Source organism: Dipodomys spectabilis, unplaced genomic scaffold (assembly GCF_019054845.1).
Source record: "Dipodomys spectabilis isolate Male_0828 unplaced genomic scaffold, ASM1905484v1 ptg000107l, whole genome shotgun sequence".
Lineage (NCBI taxonomy): Eukaryota > Metazoa > Chordata > Mammalia > Rodentia > Heteromyidae > Dipodomys > Dipodomys spectabilis.
The window spans coordinates 1,931,978-1,948,889 of record NW_024870784.1 but is presented as its reverse complement, the minus strand read 5'-3'; the positions used below and the strand labels follow the sequence as shown (position 1 = coordinate 1,948,889).

At 49.4% G+C, this 16,912-nt stretch overlaps 1 protein-coding gene across 1 annotated transcript in view; it reads right to left on the bottom strand.

The window, feature by feature from the left end:
- Itsn1 (intersectin 1) overlaps nt 1–16,912 on the bottom strand; it is a 185,575-nt gene that overhangs the window by 15,357 nt on the left and 153,306 nt on the right. The window contains exons 29-31 of the mRNA XM_042687179.1: nt 8,368–8,489; nt 6,682–6,788; nt 1,685–1,868 (exon numbers count right to left, since the gene is read on the bottom strand). Of these exons, the coding sequence (XP_042543113.1) occupies nt 1,685–1,868; nt 6,682–6,788; nt 8,368–8,489 (413 nt within the window). The remainder of the gene's footprint in view (nt 1–1,684; nt 1,869–6,681; nt 6,789–8,367; nt 8,490–16,912) is intronic.

Below are 16,912 nucleotides of genomic sequence, written 5' to 3'. Positions count from 1 at the left end.
TCCATGGACATCAGATCTTCCAGGAGCACCTCACAGGAGGCAAAGGCAGGCCAGACTCCTGCCGGGTGAGTCAAGGGAGGTGAAGAAGAGCAGGAGGGGAGAGACACCCAGTCCTTGTCCTGGGTTGGTGTCAGCATTTCCCTGAAGTTCAAGAGCATCCGCTGATGATAGCATCCTGCCTGCATCCAGGAACTGGGCCCTTGACAGGCTGGCAGCCCAGCGTCCACCCTTCATCTTCAATCACCCTTGGCTTACTTCTTAGCCATCTTTTTTTGCCAGTTCTGAGGCTTGAACTGAGGGCCTGGGCACTGCCCCTGGGCTTCTTTTGCTCAAGGCTAGTACTCTACCACTTGAGCCACAGCACCACTGTCAGCCTTTTCTGTTTATGTGGTACTGAGGAATCAAACGCCGAGGCTTCATGCATGCTAGGCAAGCACGCTACCACTGAGCCACATTCCCAGCCCTTAGCCATCTTTCTTCCACTTGCATGACCTCAGATTTGGCTAGGAGGTCTCAGCATTTAATATTGCGACAAATAGATTCTGGCCAAGGTGAAGCCACGCTTACACCTCCTAGAGATGACTGAGCAAATACTATTCTTGAGGAGGTGACAATCGTCGGCCCTCCGAATGCCTGGGGTGCAGAGACCGGTTAGCATTATCAGTTTGCTAGTCAATGGAAGTTGTTTTACTCTCTTCCTGTTTTCTACCCCTGGGAGATCTGGGATGTGACCAGGACAGAGACCCTCCAGCAGTCATGTCACCACCTCCACCAAAGGTCCCCTGGTGGACACGTGGCTCTGCAGACCTGGCTAGCTGAGAGGCAGTGCATGCGGCACCCTATGCAGACTGGCTTGACCTTCCCAGAGCTCGGGCCAAGGTTTTCCCCTGGGCAGGCAGAACCCATAAGGAAAGATGGAGGGGGCTGTAGGGACGCCTGGGCATTGAGAATGGGCACCAAGAAAGAACAGAAGATGCTGAGGTTCGATAGAAGGAAAGTCTGGAGCCCTTCTGGGCCCAATCAGAGGAGGCAAAGACTTAGACATGCCTCCCAAACCTTGTAAACAGAAACTGCTTCAAAGCATCCAGGCTTGGGGCTGGGAATGTGGCTTAGTGGTAGAATGCCAGCCTAGAGCAAAAGAAGCTCAGGGACAATGCCCTGGGCCTGAGTTCAAACCCAGGACTGGCAAAAAGAAAAACAAAAAGGAAAAGAAAGCATCCAGGCTTGGGACCAGCCTTCTCCATGTGCACAATTTGGTGACAGCTATACTGTCCAGCTAGTGTCTGCCCCTTCTTGCTTAGCCAAGGTTTTAGTCTCTGTTTGCTCTGTGTGTGTGTGTGTGTGTGTGTGTGTGTGTGTGTGTGTGTGTGTGTGTGTGTGTGCGCGTGCGCGTGTGCGCGCATGCGCTGGTCCTGGGGCTTGAACTCAGGATCTTGGTGCTGTCCTGAGCTTTCTGGCTTAAGGTTAGCACTCTACCACTTGAGCCACAGTCTCACAGTCTTTCTTGCCCGGGCTGGTTTCGAACCACAATCCTCCTATCTCAACCTCCCAAGTAAATAGGATTCCAGGTGTGAGCCACCAGCCCCCGGCTGTTGGCTAATTTCTATTAGGCTCTCTACAAACCCTGAAGATGGGCACTCCGGAGGACGGGAGGAAGGGTCTCCCTGCAGCTGGGGTTGCTTACTTTGACGAACTCCTTAAAGTCCGGGGCCTCATCGGTCTTCTGCTGGATCAGCGCCGCCCCGTTGAGCTGGCAGCTGCAGAAGCGGATGTAGGGCTGCATGTGGGGTAGCTGCGCGCTCAGAATGTCCCCGATCATCTTCACAGGCATCTTCTCCCCGGACATCTTCTTGCGGACCCTCAGCGCTCTGCGTGGAAACACGGGAGGTGAGCCCCACCTGCACACCGCCTGCCAGCCCCGCGGCACACGGCTACAGAAACGGAATGTGTGTGAGGGGCACGGACCGAGAGCGCCACTAGAGCATCTATTTGGAAGACAGGGAATCGAGAAAGAAGCGATTGGAGGGATAGAGGCACCACTGTGGCATTTTTTTCTTTGGGACCACGTGCCTCCATTGTTCGCCTTCGCTTCAGGATTCAGACGGGGTGCCTGTGTTGGCATGTCAGCTCATGGATTATTGGTGGTGAGAATTCCAGGCTGATGGGACCTAAGAACTGAGCTTATTTCTGGAGACCTTGGCATCCCAGGGAAGGTGTCATCGTCAGGGGCCCTCAGACGACACAGACCATAATGGAGATGGCAAATCAATAACCACATACACACACACACTATCCCAGTATGTGTGGCACAGCCAGGTCTAATGATCATTTGGACTATCTCTGCCTTTCACTATTCATTACTATGGTTAATCTGAAGTTGATTAAGAGTTCTAGAAGGAGACTAGAAGGTTTTTGTGATAACAATGAGACTGTGAGCCCAAAATGGAAACTGAGTAGAGAGACATTGGAGGGACTGGGGTGCATCGAGGAGATGGCATGTGGGTCTGGGCCTCCATCCCCGGGCCTCCATCCTTCTACCTCTAAAACACAAGCTCTGAACACCAGCAATGCAAACAACTGACCACGGGCCAAAGCCTCCAAATGATCCAAATGAACCTTTCTTCTTCCCAAACTGATTATCCCCAGCATTTGTGACAGCAACAGAGAGCTAGCTGACACTATTTTATCCCTATTTCCTATTGGGGAAACTGAGGCATGCGGAAATGGAATGCCTTGGCCAAAAAACTGAAGTCTAGGCCAAAGCTAAAATAAAAGGTGACCGGAGCAGCCCTTGAACCTAGGTGTGCTGCCCACCCATCTAAGGAAGGCCTGAATGGAACTTAACTTAGCCTTTCTGCTATCACTCCTGACTGCGTCCTGAAGGGGCTGCACCTAGATTTTGGATAGAAAAATGTTCTAAGCCTTTCTGCCTACCCTGCTTCTATGGCACATCACTCACTCGGCACTCAGCTCCCCAGTAAGGAAGCTAGCCATGTGATCTAACATGTCACCAGAACCATCACTAGTAGAAAATCGTTGTATCACAGTAGCTTTCTTTGGTTTTCATTGTAAAATTTTCACTTATTAGAGCCAGGTGTAGTGGTCCACGCCTATCACCCCAGATACGTGGGAGGCAGAGGTAGGAGAATCATGGTCCAAAAGCAACACTCTGTCTGGAAAATAAATAAATGAGAGCAAAACAGGGGGCTGGAGGTGTGACTCAAGCTGTAGAGCCCTTGTTGAGCAAGCCAAGGCCCTGAATTCAAACTCAGGACTGCCAAAAAAAACCCCAAAAAACAAAAACCAAAAACCCACCATTATCTGTTGGTTGGATTCTGTGGTTCCCTCAATACAAGGGGTGAGTCTCATCCTCGCATCGAGAATGGTGATAGAAAGCGGTTTTCTCATAGCAGTCCAGGGACTGTGGTCTTAATTCTCTGTCCCCAAAACTCCCCTCTTCCTGCCCCCTAGAAACCATAACACGAGGATTGCTCCTTCTATGGAAAAATGATGTCTATTGGCCAAGCAAATAAACCGAAGTGTTCACTGAACAATTTACCATGTAGGTGCACATTCCAGAATTCTTTCGAATTCTCTGTAGTTTTGAAATTCTTCATAACAAAATGTTAGAAGGAAGAAAAAGAAATCAAGATTCTCAGGGAGCTCCTGTTAAGTAGAAGTATTTTATCTGGAAGATGCAAATTACAGACCCCTCTCCCATGTAATCAGGTTATCCGAGGAGCAGGGCCGGAGGAGCAATGGCCTTGCAGTGGGAGCAGGGAGGAGCGCCAGGCATGCGTACCAGCTGACAGCAGACCAGTGGCACAGTGCCCTTGCTCCTCCAAATAACCTTGAGTGGCAGACAAAACTTCTGTCTTGTGTGAACCCTAGAGTTCAGCCGCCACTACCACACACACACACACACACACACACACACACACACACACACACACACTATTTGTACCATGACTATAATCTCAGAGCTGCTAAAATAAAAGCTGCCCAAGGTGGCTGTTCTAAACAGCTACCTTATTAGCTGTTTAACAGCCAGTTAGAAGCTGCTAGAGCCCAGGAAATCTTTGGAAGATCTGGCTCCTGGCTCTGTGAGCTTTCCATTGGGGGCAAGACTGAGGGGAAGCCCCAGGCTCAGAACCCTGGCATTCCGCATAGAGCCTACTGACTGTGTGACTTGATATAAGTTACACAACCTCTCTGAGCTTGGGTTCTCGAACAGTCACAGTGCTTTCATGTCTTGCTTCAAGTCCCTGAAGAGCTCTGGAAAGGGACACGGGGGAGACAAAGAAGGGAAGGCAATTGTACGGAGTGGAGAGCCAATGGCCAACGTTATTGGTGTGTCTTTGCTTTTCTAAGGGGCCACTGGGGACATCAGACACATTTCCCATGTCTCTACCCCCACTATAGCTGTCTGAGGAAAAGTTGTTAACTGTAGGTGTGTGTGTGTGTGTGTGTGTGTGTTGTGTGTGTTGTGTGCGCAGGTCCTGGGGCTTAATCAGGACCTGGGTGCTGTCCCTGAGCTTTTGTGCTCAAAGCTAGCATTCTACTACTTCAGCCATAGCTCCATTTCTGGCTTTTGTCATTGTTAGTGGTGGTCATGGGGCTTCTACCCCTGGCCTGGGCGCTGTCCCTGAGCTCTTCAGCTCAAGGCTACAGCTCTACCACTTGAGCCACAGTGCCACTTCTGGTTTTCTGCTGGCTCATTGGAGATAAGAGTTTCACAGACTACTTTCCTGCACAGGCTGGCTTTGAACCTCGATCCTCGGATCTCAGCACCCTGAGTAGCTAGGATTACAGGTGTGAGCCACTGGCACCTGGCTTATTTCTGGCTTTTTTGGTGGTTAAATTGGAGATGAGAATGATCTCATAGACTAACTACTCTGCCTGGAATGGCTTCTAACTTCAATCCTCAGATCTCAGCTCTCTGAGTAGCTTGGATTACAGGCGCCCAGAGTAATTTATAGATATATTTTTAACAGAAAACTCGGTGTCTGTCCAACACTTTAGGTTAGTACTTGTAGGTTCAGGGCTAGCCCCTTCTGCTAAGGCAAGTCATGGCCAAGCCCCACACTTCCTGTGTCCTGACCTCTTATCATTCAAAGGCCTGGGGGATGCTGGCGCCCAGGGACTACTGTGCTGTGTTATGAAGGGACTTGAATGGGCCCCAAAGGTGCATGCGCCTCCTCCGCGGTGGTCTCCCAATGTGGTGGTAGTGAGGTGATGGAGTCTCACACAGGGGAGCCAGGTGATCAGGTGCATTGCCCTGGGAAGGGATTAATGAGGTTCTCCATAGGACCTTGAGAGCAAGTAGTTAGAGAAGAACTTGGTTCTAGAAGAGCAAGTCTAACCCCTTAAGTTTTCTTTTTTCTGGCTTCCTGCCTTGCACCTGATCTCTCTCTCACACACACACACACACACACACACACACACACACACACACACACACACACACACCTCAACCAAAGGCCGAATCGATGGGGCTGCTTAATCTTGACCTCCGAAAAGTGTGATCTCAGTAAATCACTAGTCTTTATCTGTAAAGAATCCAGACTTGGGGGTTTCATAATAGCAACAGAAAGCCGACTAATCAAATCTCCATCTTCCAGATGAGGACACTGAGACTGTAAACCACCCAGTCCAAAGACATGTGGACAGAGGTGACTGTAAGTCTGCAAGCCCAGGGCTCTGTCTCCTACCTGTGGTGGGGAAGATAAATCATCTCCCAGAGAGGATGCAAAGCCTTTCTCTAAATGCTCGCCTGAGGTCATCTGTGGAGACATGCACACTGGATGTCTTCCTTCCTGTTTCCTCTCCACTGCATCCCCTCATCCCAGCACTCGAGAGTGGAGATGTCCAATCACAAGAACAATGCAGGAGCCTCGTTCAGAAACCTGCAGCCTCCCAGTGAGCTGAATGTGGAGATTGCAAGGGCGCAGGAGCACTGTGTGCTTCACGCTCAGGCCCTATCGCTTCTCCTAGAAGCCAGGACTTGGTCTGCATTCCAAGCCAGTGATATTTTAATGAGGCCTGGTGGATGCAGATTGGGGAGGGGGGGGATTATCTGTTATTGTGTGCTTGCTTTAGATTGGAAGGGAGGCTGGCAATGATATAATCCAGCGCCCTCATTTTACAAATAGGGAAGCTCAGGCTCAAAGAGGAAGACCAGAGAGATGAGATACAAACTCCTTGGGCTCCTGGGCTAACTAAAGCATGGCCCTAGGCTGGCTGATTGGGGTGACCCTGAGGAACAGGTGCATGCTAGGAACAGTTCCACACTTTTCCATCAGCTGGAGCCAAGGGGCCTCCAGCGATCCACCTACTTCTACCGGGAAGAAGAATCTAAGGATGGAGCTAGCAGTGAGCAGGAGCCAGAATTGGTCCAGTTCTAGAAATTCTGGAACCATGGCCATCCTCTGAAACCCGGATGCCTTGGCGACGTATATTCCCTGCCATGAGAAATCTAGAACTTATTTCCAGAAAGCATGCGGGCACGAAAGGGTGCTGGCACGGTGTGAGTGGCAATGAGCAAAAAGAAACGCGTTAATTAGAAAGCAGAAGGAGACACGGGGTAGCATGCGTGGGGGACACAGGACGGACCACACAGAGGTGCTAGTGTGTAAGCCGCGGAGGTGCAGCGAGGCCAGGGGTTAGAGAAGAAAGGCTTACTTCAGTAGTTTGATATTACACATAATCAGCTCCTTCCAGTTAACAAAAATCATAGCAACCTCTTTTTCTGTCAGCAGCTCAGACTCCATCAGGGGTTTCTGAAAGATCTACAGGTGCAGAAAATGAAGCAGTTCAGAAAGCAAAGTTAGCTCCAACCTTACACACGCACGCGCGCACGCGCACACTGGTCTGTTTAGAGCAACGGAGAGGGCTGGAGTGGATGGGGTGCCACCTTCCTGCAGAGGTGGGTGGGGCCTGGGGGAGGAGCTGAGGGAGGAGGAGCCCAGGGAACATCATTTGCATGATGGGGCTTAGTTCTGCCTATGAGAAGCTAGAAGGCCAGTTCAACTTGGGACAGGGAGGAAACAGAGCCAATGGACTAACAGGGGTGTGAGCGAGTGGGTGGCTAGGGAGGGCTCCTTCATCCTCACACCCAGCGTCAGCACGACTGAGGCTATGGGTGCTGTCTTCTGCCCACAGAGCCAAGGCTCACAGTGATGGCTAAGAGGACCATCCCCCAAGCTCGGTGTGGATGTAGACTCAAAGACAGTCACAGGTTTTAGGTGGGGCCCCATGTGGCTGAGCATGGTGTGGGGGGGGGGGGCAAGGGACGCTTCTGGAGGTTATCTGAGGACTGTCCATCTTTGAACTAAACTTGGCCAGGTTGAAGCTGATCCCAGGGAACTCTAATTCCTGTGAAGTTCGAAGCTGATGTGGAACCTAGCATCCCAAGGCCACTCCACACAACTGTGCATCTTGTGTACTGCCCAAAAGCATGTCCACCGTACACAGGCATGATGCAATGTGGACATCCAGACCTAAATATTAAATAGCAATCCAGTGCCTTGAGAACTGGCACTTTTTTGGGGGGAGTCGTATCACTGTTGAGTGTTGGTGGTGGCCTTTTAGGCCAGAAACCCATCCTGAACTCCTCCAGCACAATAGACAACCCCGTGTGTCTCTTCTAGACTGCCAGACAAGAGGGCTTAGTGTTTGGAGGAGGAAGAATGGATCTCAACCTGTGACAGGATTTGTCACATTGTAAGTGATTCTCAGGTCCAGTTTGCCTTACCCCCCCCTCCCATTTCCTAATATGGAAACCTACCATGCACTTTTTTTTAAAGGCAGGGCTGCCCAACTCTGTTGCCCTATCCTTCAGACACAATGGCCAAGGCCCTTCAATGGCTACCTGGGAGATAAAGCAGATGAGGCCTCATGCCAACCAGGTCAAGGGGCTCACGGAGCCAGGGGAAGAAACATGTTCATGCGGAATGACAGATCTCTATCAAGGGCATTATGGAATTTGGGGAACCACTGGAGAGGTTAGCGAGCTGGCCACCATTTTTAAATGCCAACACGAAGGGCCAACCATGGGCCATTCACTAGCTGGTGGCTGAGCTGCAACTTCTCTGACTAGAACTGAGCGTCTCACTCCCCATCTGCATGCATGCTGGCCCATACCAGCTCCTCTTGCTTTGGGTACGTCTTCAAAAGTGAGCTCTACCTCTCTGTGCGTGAGAACTTGACCATTTCAACTCGGGAAAGATCTCCTGTGTCATTGGCCTTCCAGATGTCTCCCACCCTCATTCCCCCGCCCCCCCGCCATACACACAATACATCTCAGGCTGAACGGGGGCCCAGGCCTCCTCCTGAACCTCCAGCCCTTGCCACCACAGCTGCCATTACCTCTGTGACCAGCTGGAGGTCGTTCACATAGTTTTCCTCCGTGACAATGAGCTCGTGGATATACCCTTGTCGCTTCCTTTCAGTCGGGGTCAACATATCCAAAAGGTGTAAATCTGAGCACCCTGGAAGATACAACCATTGGGGCACCGTTTAGTCCAGGCTGGGGAAGCCCACACAGCTTCATCAATGAAGACACTCCATGTTCTGTTGGCTGCGGGGCTGTCTAGCCTAACTCCAGAGTATCAGTGGGGAGGGGTGGGGGGGTGGAGGGGTGCGATTTGAGTCCCCCCTAAGAGGTAAGTTGGAGCCCTGGTTCCTGCTCACGAATGTGGCCTTCTTTGGAAATGTGGATGGCATGAAGTGCTGGTGGTGTCTCATGCAGAAGGTGGCCCAGAGAAAAGGATCAAGACACAGGCCAGACTGGAGCCCTGTAATGTAGCCGAGGCAGGGATCAGAGATCTGAGAGTTGCATCCAAGGGACCTCACAGATTCCAGGCAATTCCAGAAGCAGAACAGACCCCGCCCACAGCCATCAGAGGAAGCACAGCCACGCTATACTGTGATTTTAGACTTCTAGCCCAAGAACTATGAGAAGATAACATCCTAGTTGTTTTAAGACACCCACTTCGTGGTTGTCATGGTGACCCTAGATATGAATACAGGTGGCACACTCTGCTTCATCAAAAATAGGAAAACAGCCAGGCCCTGGTTGCTTACACTGCTACTCAGGAGGTATAGGTCTGGAGGATCACACTTCTAGTCCAGCCTGGGCATAAATGTAAGACCTCATCTCAATCAAGAGGAGGACTCAGTGCCAGATGCCTGGCATCTTACCTACGTGGGAAGCATAAATGGGCAGAGCATGGTCAAGGCTGGCCTGGGCATAGATGAAGATCATATTTTTAAAATAATAAAGGCAAAAAGGGTGGGGGCTGGCTTGAGTGATAGAGTTCTCTGCTTAGCTAGCACAAGGCCCTGAGTTTAACTGCTAGTACCACTACCAGCACCAATACCATCATCACAAAAAATTAACATGGAAGTGGGGCACCGGTGGCTCACACCTGTCATCCTAGCTACTCGAGAGGCTGAGATCTGAGAATGACTGTTTGAAGCCAACACAGGCAGAAAAGTCTTATTTCCAATTAACACTGGAAAACTGGAAGTGGCTCCGTGGCTCCAAGTGGTAGAGTGCTAGCCTTAAGCAAAAGAGTGCAGGACAGCGCCCAAGCCCTGAGTTATCAAGCCCCATGGCTGAGCTTTTTTTTTTTTTTAAAGAACATGGAAAGTAATGTTGAGAGACTTGGCAGTAATGGGCTGCCATTTCCAGGCTATGCACCATACTAACAGCTTTACATTGGCAACTGCCTTTCCTAGTATTATACTAGAATTGTCCCCATTATACAGATGGGGAAAGTGAGGCTTAAAGAGATGGGCTCACCTCAGATTTTCAGCTTAACAGTGGTGAAGGCAAGAGTCTGTCTTGAGATTTTGGCCCTAGAGGGCCTAGGCTCTACCCCAGACCACCACCAGCTACACGCTCACAGGATGTTTGTCCTGAAGTTGGGTTTTGGAGGGTGAGGTAGCTGGGCAGGGGCTCCCGATGGACCTGGGTACCAGATAGAGCCAGACACATCCAGTCAGAGCTGGGGAAACTTTCCAGGACAAGGCCGCTGCCTGGTCCCATGGAAGCTGAGCAGCAGGCTTCAGGAAGGCCTCTGGCTCTAGACAGGCGAGCACAAGGCCTCTGTGCGGGCCAGTACTGCCCAGGGTGTGCAAGGGTCATGTGTGGCTTTTCAGCGGCGGCTATACCCCACCCAAGACCTGACAGGAAGCGTGATTCTCAGGAACACCCCAAATTCAGGCCTGGGCCTACCTCTTCTAGGCTAGCCGTTCCTGCCTCCCCAGATTCACACCCTGCTTTGTTTTTTCTTTCCTTTTGTGCCAGTACCAGCTGTGAACCCAGAGCTTCATGGTCTGGCTCAGCTTCTTTGCTCATAGCAGAGGCTCTACCACTTGAGCCATGCCTCCAGCCTAGCATTTTACTGGTTGGTTAGGTTAGTGAGAGAGTCATATAGACTCTTCTGCCCAGGCTGGCTTAGAATTGTGACCCTCTAAGTCTCAGCCTCCTGAATTGCTAGGATGAAAGGTTTTTTGAAGCATAAGCTACTGTGTCTGACACACACTTGTTTTTAATGGAGGATGTTTAAATCACAGAAATCCAATTTGTAAGACAGACTAGGAAGTATTCCCAGAGGGGAGGGTGCGGAGTCTCATTCCGTCCAGCATTTCCTCCTCTCTCCTTCCACAGGGGGGCGCAGTGGAACACAGTGCGAAACCCCAGCCTTTCTCACAAGGCCGATCTACCCCAGTGGCAACCAGGGCAGGCACCTTCCATCTTGTTACATAGAGAAGCAAATCCAGGTCCCAGCCAATTCTTGGAGCCCAATGATCTGGGTAATTTGGGGGGCACACTAACATCAGGAAGCCTGGCCCAGACTACCCAGGGGTCCTCAGAGACTCCATCTTCTGGATTCTTATGCTCAGAGACTGCACAAATAGCACGATCCCTCTGGGCAAATGCGATCATGGACATCTGCTCCAGAGATTACAGCCAGGACTGGTCTAACCCTTGGTTTTGTTCCCTCTCTTGGCCAACTGCCCTTGGTCGATGCCCTAGCCAGGACAGGCAAGAGAGTGCCAGGAAATGAGCCACTGCTTTATTAATATTCTCCAGGCCTTCAATCCTGACCTCACTCAGAGCCACTGTGTATGGCTGGGCCAGACTCCCTTGGGGCCACAAGGTGAGTGTGACCTTTGCACTAGTTGCAGAGATAGTTGAACACACACCATCTCCTCAGCCACTTCCTCCTGTGTGGGGTGTTGATTTTTTTTTTTTATGACAACATCAGCATTAGTGGTGACTCTCAGGAAGGAAATGAGACAGAATTGCTCACTCCTTCACTTCAGCCACCTTCTGCACAACTACTTGAGCAGGCTCAGCACAGTGGGAAGCCGACAGGCCACCCTGATTTCTCAGCCTTCTCTTGGGAAACACTCCTGAGTTGGTAGGGAAGGGTGTACCCAGTTTCTGTCCTATTATTTTTTCTTTTATTGGTCATGGTGTTTGAACTCAGAATCTGAGCACTGTCCCTGAGTTCTTTTTGCTGAAGGCTAGCACTCTACCACATTGAGTCACAGCACCACTTCTGGTTTTTCTTGTAGTTAATTGGAGCCTGCCCCAGGCTGGCTTTCAACCCTGATTCTCAGATTTCAGCCTCTTGAGTAGCTAGGATTACGGGTGTGAGCCACCAGTGCCTGGCTCCTGTCCTGTTTTTACCCCCACTGTTTTGACAGTGAGGCTAAGGCCCTAGGACTCAGGCTGGTTCTTGGTCAAGAGCAAATGTAGGCCAGCCTGAGGTGCTGTGGCTCTCATGGAAGTCATCTCCTCTGCAGATCTCAGGACACTGGCTTCGATGGCGACATTAGACTACAGATGCAACCCACAAACACTGTGCTGCCACACTTTCAACAACACGATCAGGAACACAGCACACACTAGACTAGGTGGACCAGTCTTTGGACTATCCTTCCAGATTATATTTCTTCTGGAGAAATCTGATGGGTAAAATATACTTGTGTACCCATGCATGATATTCAAGTACACTTTACAGACATTTTAAGTCTTTTCTTAAAGACTATTTCCAGACCTCAATCATTCATTTTCTCACTTATTCAGCAAATATTTACTGTTAGCCTACTACCATGAGTCTTGTCACTAACTGTGCTGAGCACTGCAGGAGACTGACCCTCCAGAGTCCAGATCAGAACCCTGGGGTTCAGTATTCCACCCCCCACCCAGCTGAAGATGGCTCCGCCCCTCCCAGGCCTTCTGAAGGATGCCACTGTTCTTCTTCAAGGGTAGGTAGTAATCTCCACCTCCTCCAAGCTCAAGAAAGCAACATTGACCCCTCCTGCTAGGCTGAGGTTGGTACAAGACCTTTCTTCCCCTGACCCCACACCAGGTTGAGGGGTGTACTGCACCCCTATCCTACTCTACCCCAGCGATGAATGTATTGTCCTAACAACAAGATGACTAACTGGCATCAGGCAGGCTCAGTCAGAAGTGCAACTCAAACAGCCTACAATCCATGGGACAGAGAACTGCCAACAGATCCCCTCCCCCTCCCCCTGCCCCCTCAGCAATACTAGCATGCCTAGAAACAGAGAACCAGACCGTGATGACACAGCAAGAAGGAGGGACCAGGGACTACAGGGACACATCAGAGCAATGGAGGGGTGGGAAGCAAGGCCGTGTCAGTTCTGAAAATGCTCAGAGGCAGAGCAACTCCATAAGGTCCAGGAGCCCGAGGTGCTGAGGCCGGCTCAGGATGGGTCCTTGCATAGCCTCCTGCTCTGGACAGCTTTTGCCATCCCACCCAAACACCTAAAAGACCCAAGGCAGAGCAGTATCAGAGGATTGGAGGGGTAAGGGCTGTTTGCCCCTAGTGAATTCCACTGCATGCAGGTCCATTTGCCATCCTGTCTGGAGACAGGAGCCTGGGGTTCTGGTGGCCTCTGAAGGACCCAGAAGATAACAAAAGGCAGATGCTCTGTGGGAGATTCAGTTTCACATTACCCAGCAACCACATTGGCTTGAAATGGTCTTTTCAGCCACAGAACTGCCCCCCACAGGATGCTGATTAAAAAAGCCTTCTGGTAAATGCCAGACCAAGAGAACCATGAAAGACTTTTTCAAGTCCCTTTTTTTTTTAAATGAACTCAAAAATATCCTTCTTTTGAAAACTTAATATTTAGAAAAACAAGGTAGTTAAAAATAAAACCACCACTATTGGAAGCAGGGCAAATAGAAAGTTTTCTTAAGGGGTGGGAAGATGATGTGGGCCCTCTCTCTTTTGGGGACTAGGATAAACATGGTCGCTGGCACTCTGTCCCAGAAAAAAGTGAGAGGATAAAGCACAGAAAATGATTTTCCACGACTCTCGGGGAGGGGGAAGGAAGTCTCTTGAACACAGTCTTCTCACAGCTGAAATAATATTGCAAATGATGCTAAGCAGTTAACCGTTCCCACGTTACAGCCCACATAAAACTCCTAATACAGGTCCCTAGATTTTGTATGAGTTTCTTAAACACACTGACAAAACACAGAGAGAGCCATGATGCTCCTTAGAGAAGTTTGGGGCATGGCTTTTCATCTTAAAGGAAAAGATATACAATATCTCTGTGACATTTGTCCTAGATCCACTTGCTAAATGGCCCAGGACAGTGTTAGCAGAATGTATGTTCACTGGATGCCTAGAGATCCTGTCTACACTGCAGGTACCTCTAGAGTTGACATGAATGTGGGAAATGGTCTTACTCTCTCCTAGTAGGTGATCCTATGCCCTCCTGTACTGCATTGGTCCTGGAAAAACTAATTGAGGGAGAAAAACTGGGAGAGCGTGAGGGAAGGGGTAACGTTGCCCTAAAAGAAATGTACTCATTGCCTAACTTATATAACTATAACCCCACTGTATGTCACCTTTATAGTAACAATAAAAATTTAAAAAAATGTGCTCCTCTAAATATCTTTGGCAAAGTGGTTGTGGGGTTTGCCTATCATGTAGTAAAAACAGATGAAGACCAAGTGATATGACATGAAAAAAAAATAGGGGCCAGGCACTAGTGGTTCATGCCTGTAATCCTAGTTACTCAGGAGGCTGAGATATCATTCTCTGAAGGTAACAGTTTGAAGCAAGCCCAGGCAGGAAAGTCTCTGAGACTCTTTATCTCAAACTAGTTACAAGAAAATTGGAAGTGATGTTGTGGCTCAGAGTGGTAGAGCACTAGCCTTGAGCTAAAGAGCTCAAGGATAGTGCCCAGGCCCTGAATTCAAGCCCCATGATCAACCCCCCACCCCCACCCCTAAGTTTTTTGGCGGTAGTGAAGTCTGGACTCAGGGTCTTTAGCATAGCAGGTAGCTGCTCTACTGTTGAGCCATGCCGCTAAGCCTTTTGGCTTCTGTTATTTTTTGAATAGGGTCTTATTTTCAACCAGGCCAGTAGCTTGGACCTTGATCCTATTTAAGGTTCCTGTGTAACTGCGATAACAGGTACACATCACTATGCCCAACTTTATTAATTGAAATAAAGACTCAAGAAGCTTCTGTCCAGGCTGGTCTTGAACAGTGATCCTCTCAATTTCCACCTCCAATTAGCTAGGTGTGAGCCACTGTACCTGGCTAAAGAAGGTTTTTAGCCAAATAGTACTCTGCTTCATCTCACAGATGATGTCCCAAAACACAAAGTACTTTTCAAGCCATGAGATTATGTATTCCAGTTGGAGCCAGAATCTTCTCTTGGAACTCAGTGATGAGGAAGGTGAGGGGCGAGGTGGCTGGTCCTTATCTATGGGAGCCTGAAGTCTGCTGGAGGTTTGGGCATCCCAAGCTGACCTTGATCCTCACTAACACTTACATGTCTTTGGAAGAGCTTCACCATACAAGTCTTGGGCACCTCAGAGTTGCAAATCCTCAAGATCAGATTTGGAAGGGTCAGGAGAATCTGGTGGGCATCGACCCAAGGTGAAAGGTACAGATGCCCCATAGACCATCTTTGAGCTGGGACATCCCATTCTGTCTCCAGCACTGGTCTGCCCGCCTGTTGTAGCTGGCTACCTCCAGGAACGTCCATTCTGCTTCACTCAGTCACAACCCAGAGGCTTCAAAGTAGAATTCAGATTCTGAATCAGCTTTCTTTCCACCCCCCCAGGCCAGTCCGTCGACAGGGCTTGTTATAAAGTTTAATGAATGTTGAGGCATAGTGAAAATTAAATTCCTCTCAGGGATAAATCATCTTGTAATTTGCCATAATATGAAAGGGTGTTTCTTGTGTGGTTTTATAACTGATGCTGGGATTCCTGGCCTGGGCATTATGTCCCTTTATGGTATGCTGCTTTTTTTTTTTTTTTTTTTTTAAAGCTCATTCTTGGCTCCATTTAATGTCACCACCCATGTTTTGCTTTCGTTCTGAGATCTTGCTTTGGATGTGCCCCATCCTGCAGGATCTTAGGTCTCCTTAGCAGCTGCCATAAATAAAGCCTTTGGGTACACGAAGCAGATTAAGGTGTGTTTTTCCTGGCATTAGAGGGAGGAGGGAGTTCTGACTGGAAAGGTCCAGGGGTATTTTACACAGGAGAAATCTGAGATAAACTTGGCTGTGGTTGATTGTGTTCCTCAAGGTTCTTGTGTTAGGAACTTGGTTCCCAATGCAGTAATGTCGAATAGGACCTTAGGGTGCATAGGGAACATGGGCTTTGGCCTCGGAAATGGATCAATGCTGTTATCTCAGGAGTGGCTCCTATAGATGTAACCTCAGTTCTGCTCACATGTGTCCTTTTGCTCCTTCGTTCTTCTGCACCAGATGATGCAAGCAGGAAGGGTGGTGGTGGGGGGGGGGGGGGTTTGCACTTCTCAGGCTGGAGACCAAGTACGTTGCTTTACCATTTACTCAGTCTCTGGTATTCTGTTATAGCATTGAACTTAGATGTTATTAGGCAAGTGTCTGGACAGCTGGGCAGTAGTTAGGGATGCAAACAGAAGACAGACAGGGCAGAGGGGAGTCAAGGTGGGCCACCTGGAGCCCAGGAAGAAGGAAGCAGAAGCTTGCATGCTGGCAAATAACAAGAGAGCACATGGAATACCATTCCAAAGCCATAGTTTCAGCCATGTGCATATATAAAATCATTGAATCCTTGCCAGTCATCTTTGTGGTAGCTACTGCTACTTTCTACTGGGCAGATGAGAAAACTGAGGCACTAATAGATGGCAAAGAGAGTCTAGTCTAGCCCAAGATCTGAATCCTTATGGTTCTTGGTGCAGTAGTGTGCTCTGATAGCTAGAACAAAGAGCCAGAGACTGGGAAGCTTGAACAACAGGAAATTACTTCCAACCAGTACTAAAGGCTGGAAGTCAAGGTGTTAGCTGAAAGTCAAGGTCTCTCTCCTTGTCCTGTTGAGGTACTATCTCTCCATGTCTTCAACTTTCCCTGGTGCATGAAACTTTCTAGGGTTCTCTGTGTGATCAATTTCTTCTTACAAGAATGTCAGTCAGATTGGATTTGTGTCCCTGCCCATCTTCATTTTAACAAGACATTCAGTTCCATTCTTAAGTCCCCAGGATGGGGGCCTCCATACCTGAGTTCTGGGAGACCCGCACCCAGTGGGAAGTCAGCTTAGAAGGCTCTGTTTGCAGGACAGGGAGGTTTGGGCTGTACTTTGGAGGATCACGATGGCAGGCATGTACAGGATGGACAGGGGTGTGGCCTATGAGTTTGGTTGTACACTGGAGCCACCCAAGGAACTTTCCAATCAAGATCAATTCAATCTGACTGGTCAAAGTAAGACTCAACTATACATCATTTATTTGCTCCAATATGTGGCTAAGGGATGAGCACTCATCAGAGAAAGGAGAGCCTGGAACGCAAGACACCGAGTCAAAGAGTGAGGAGCATGATTTGGCAACTAGACTGTCCAGGCATATGACATGAAG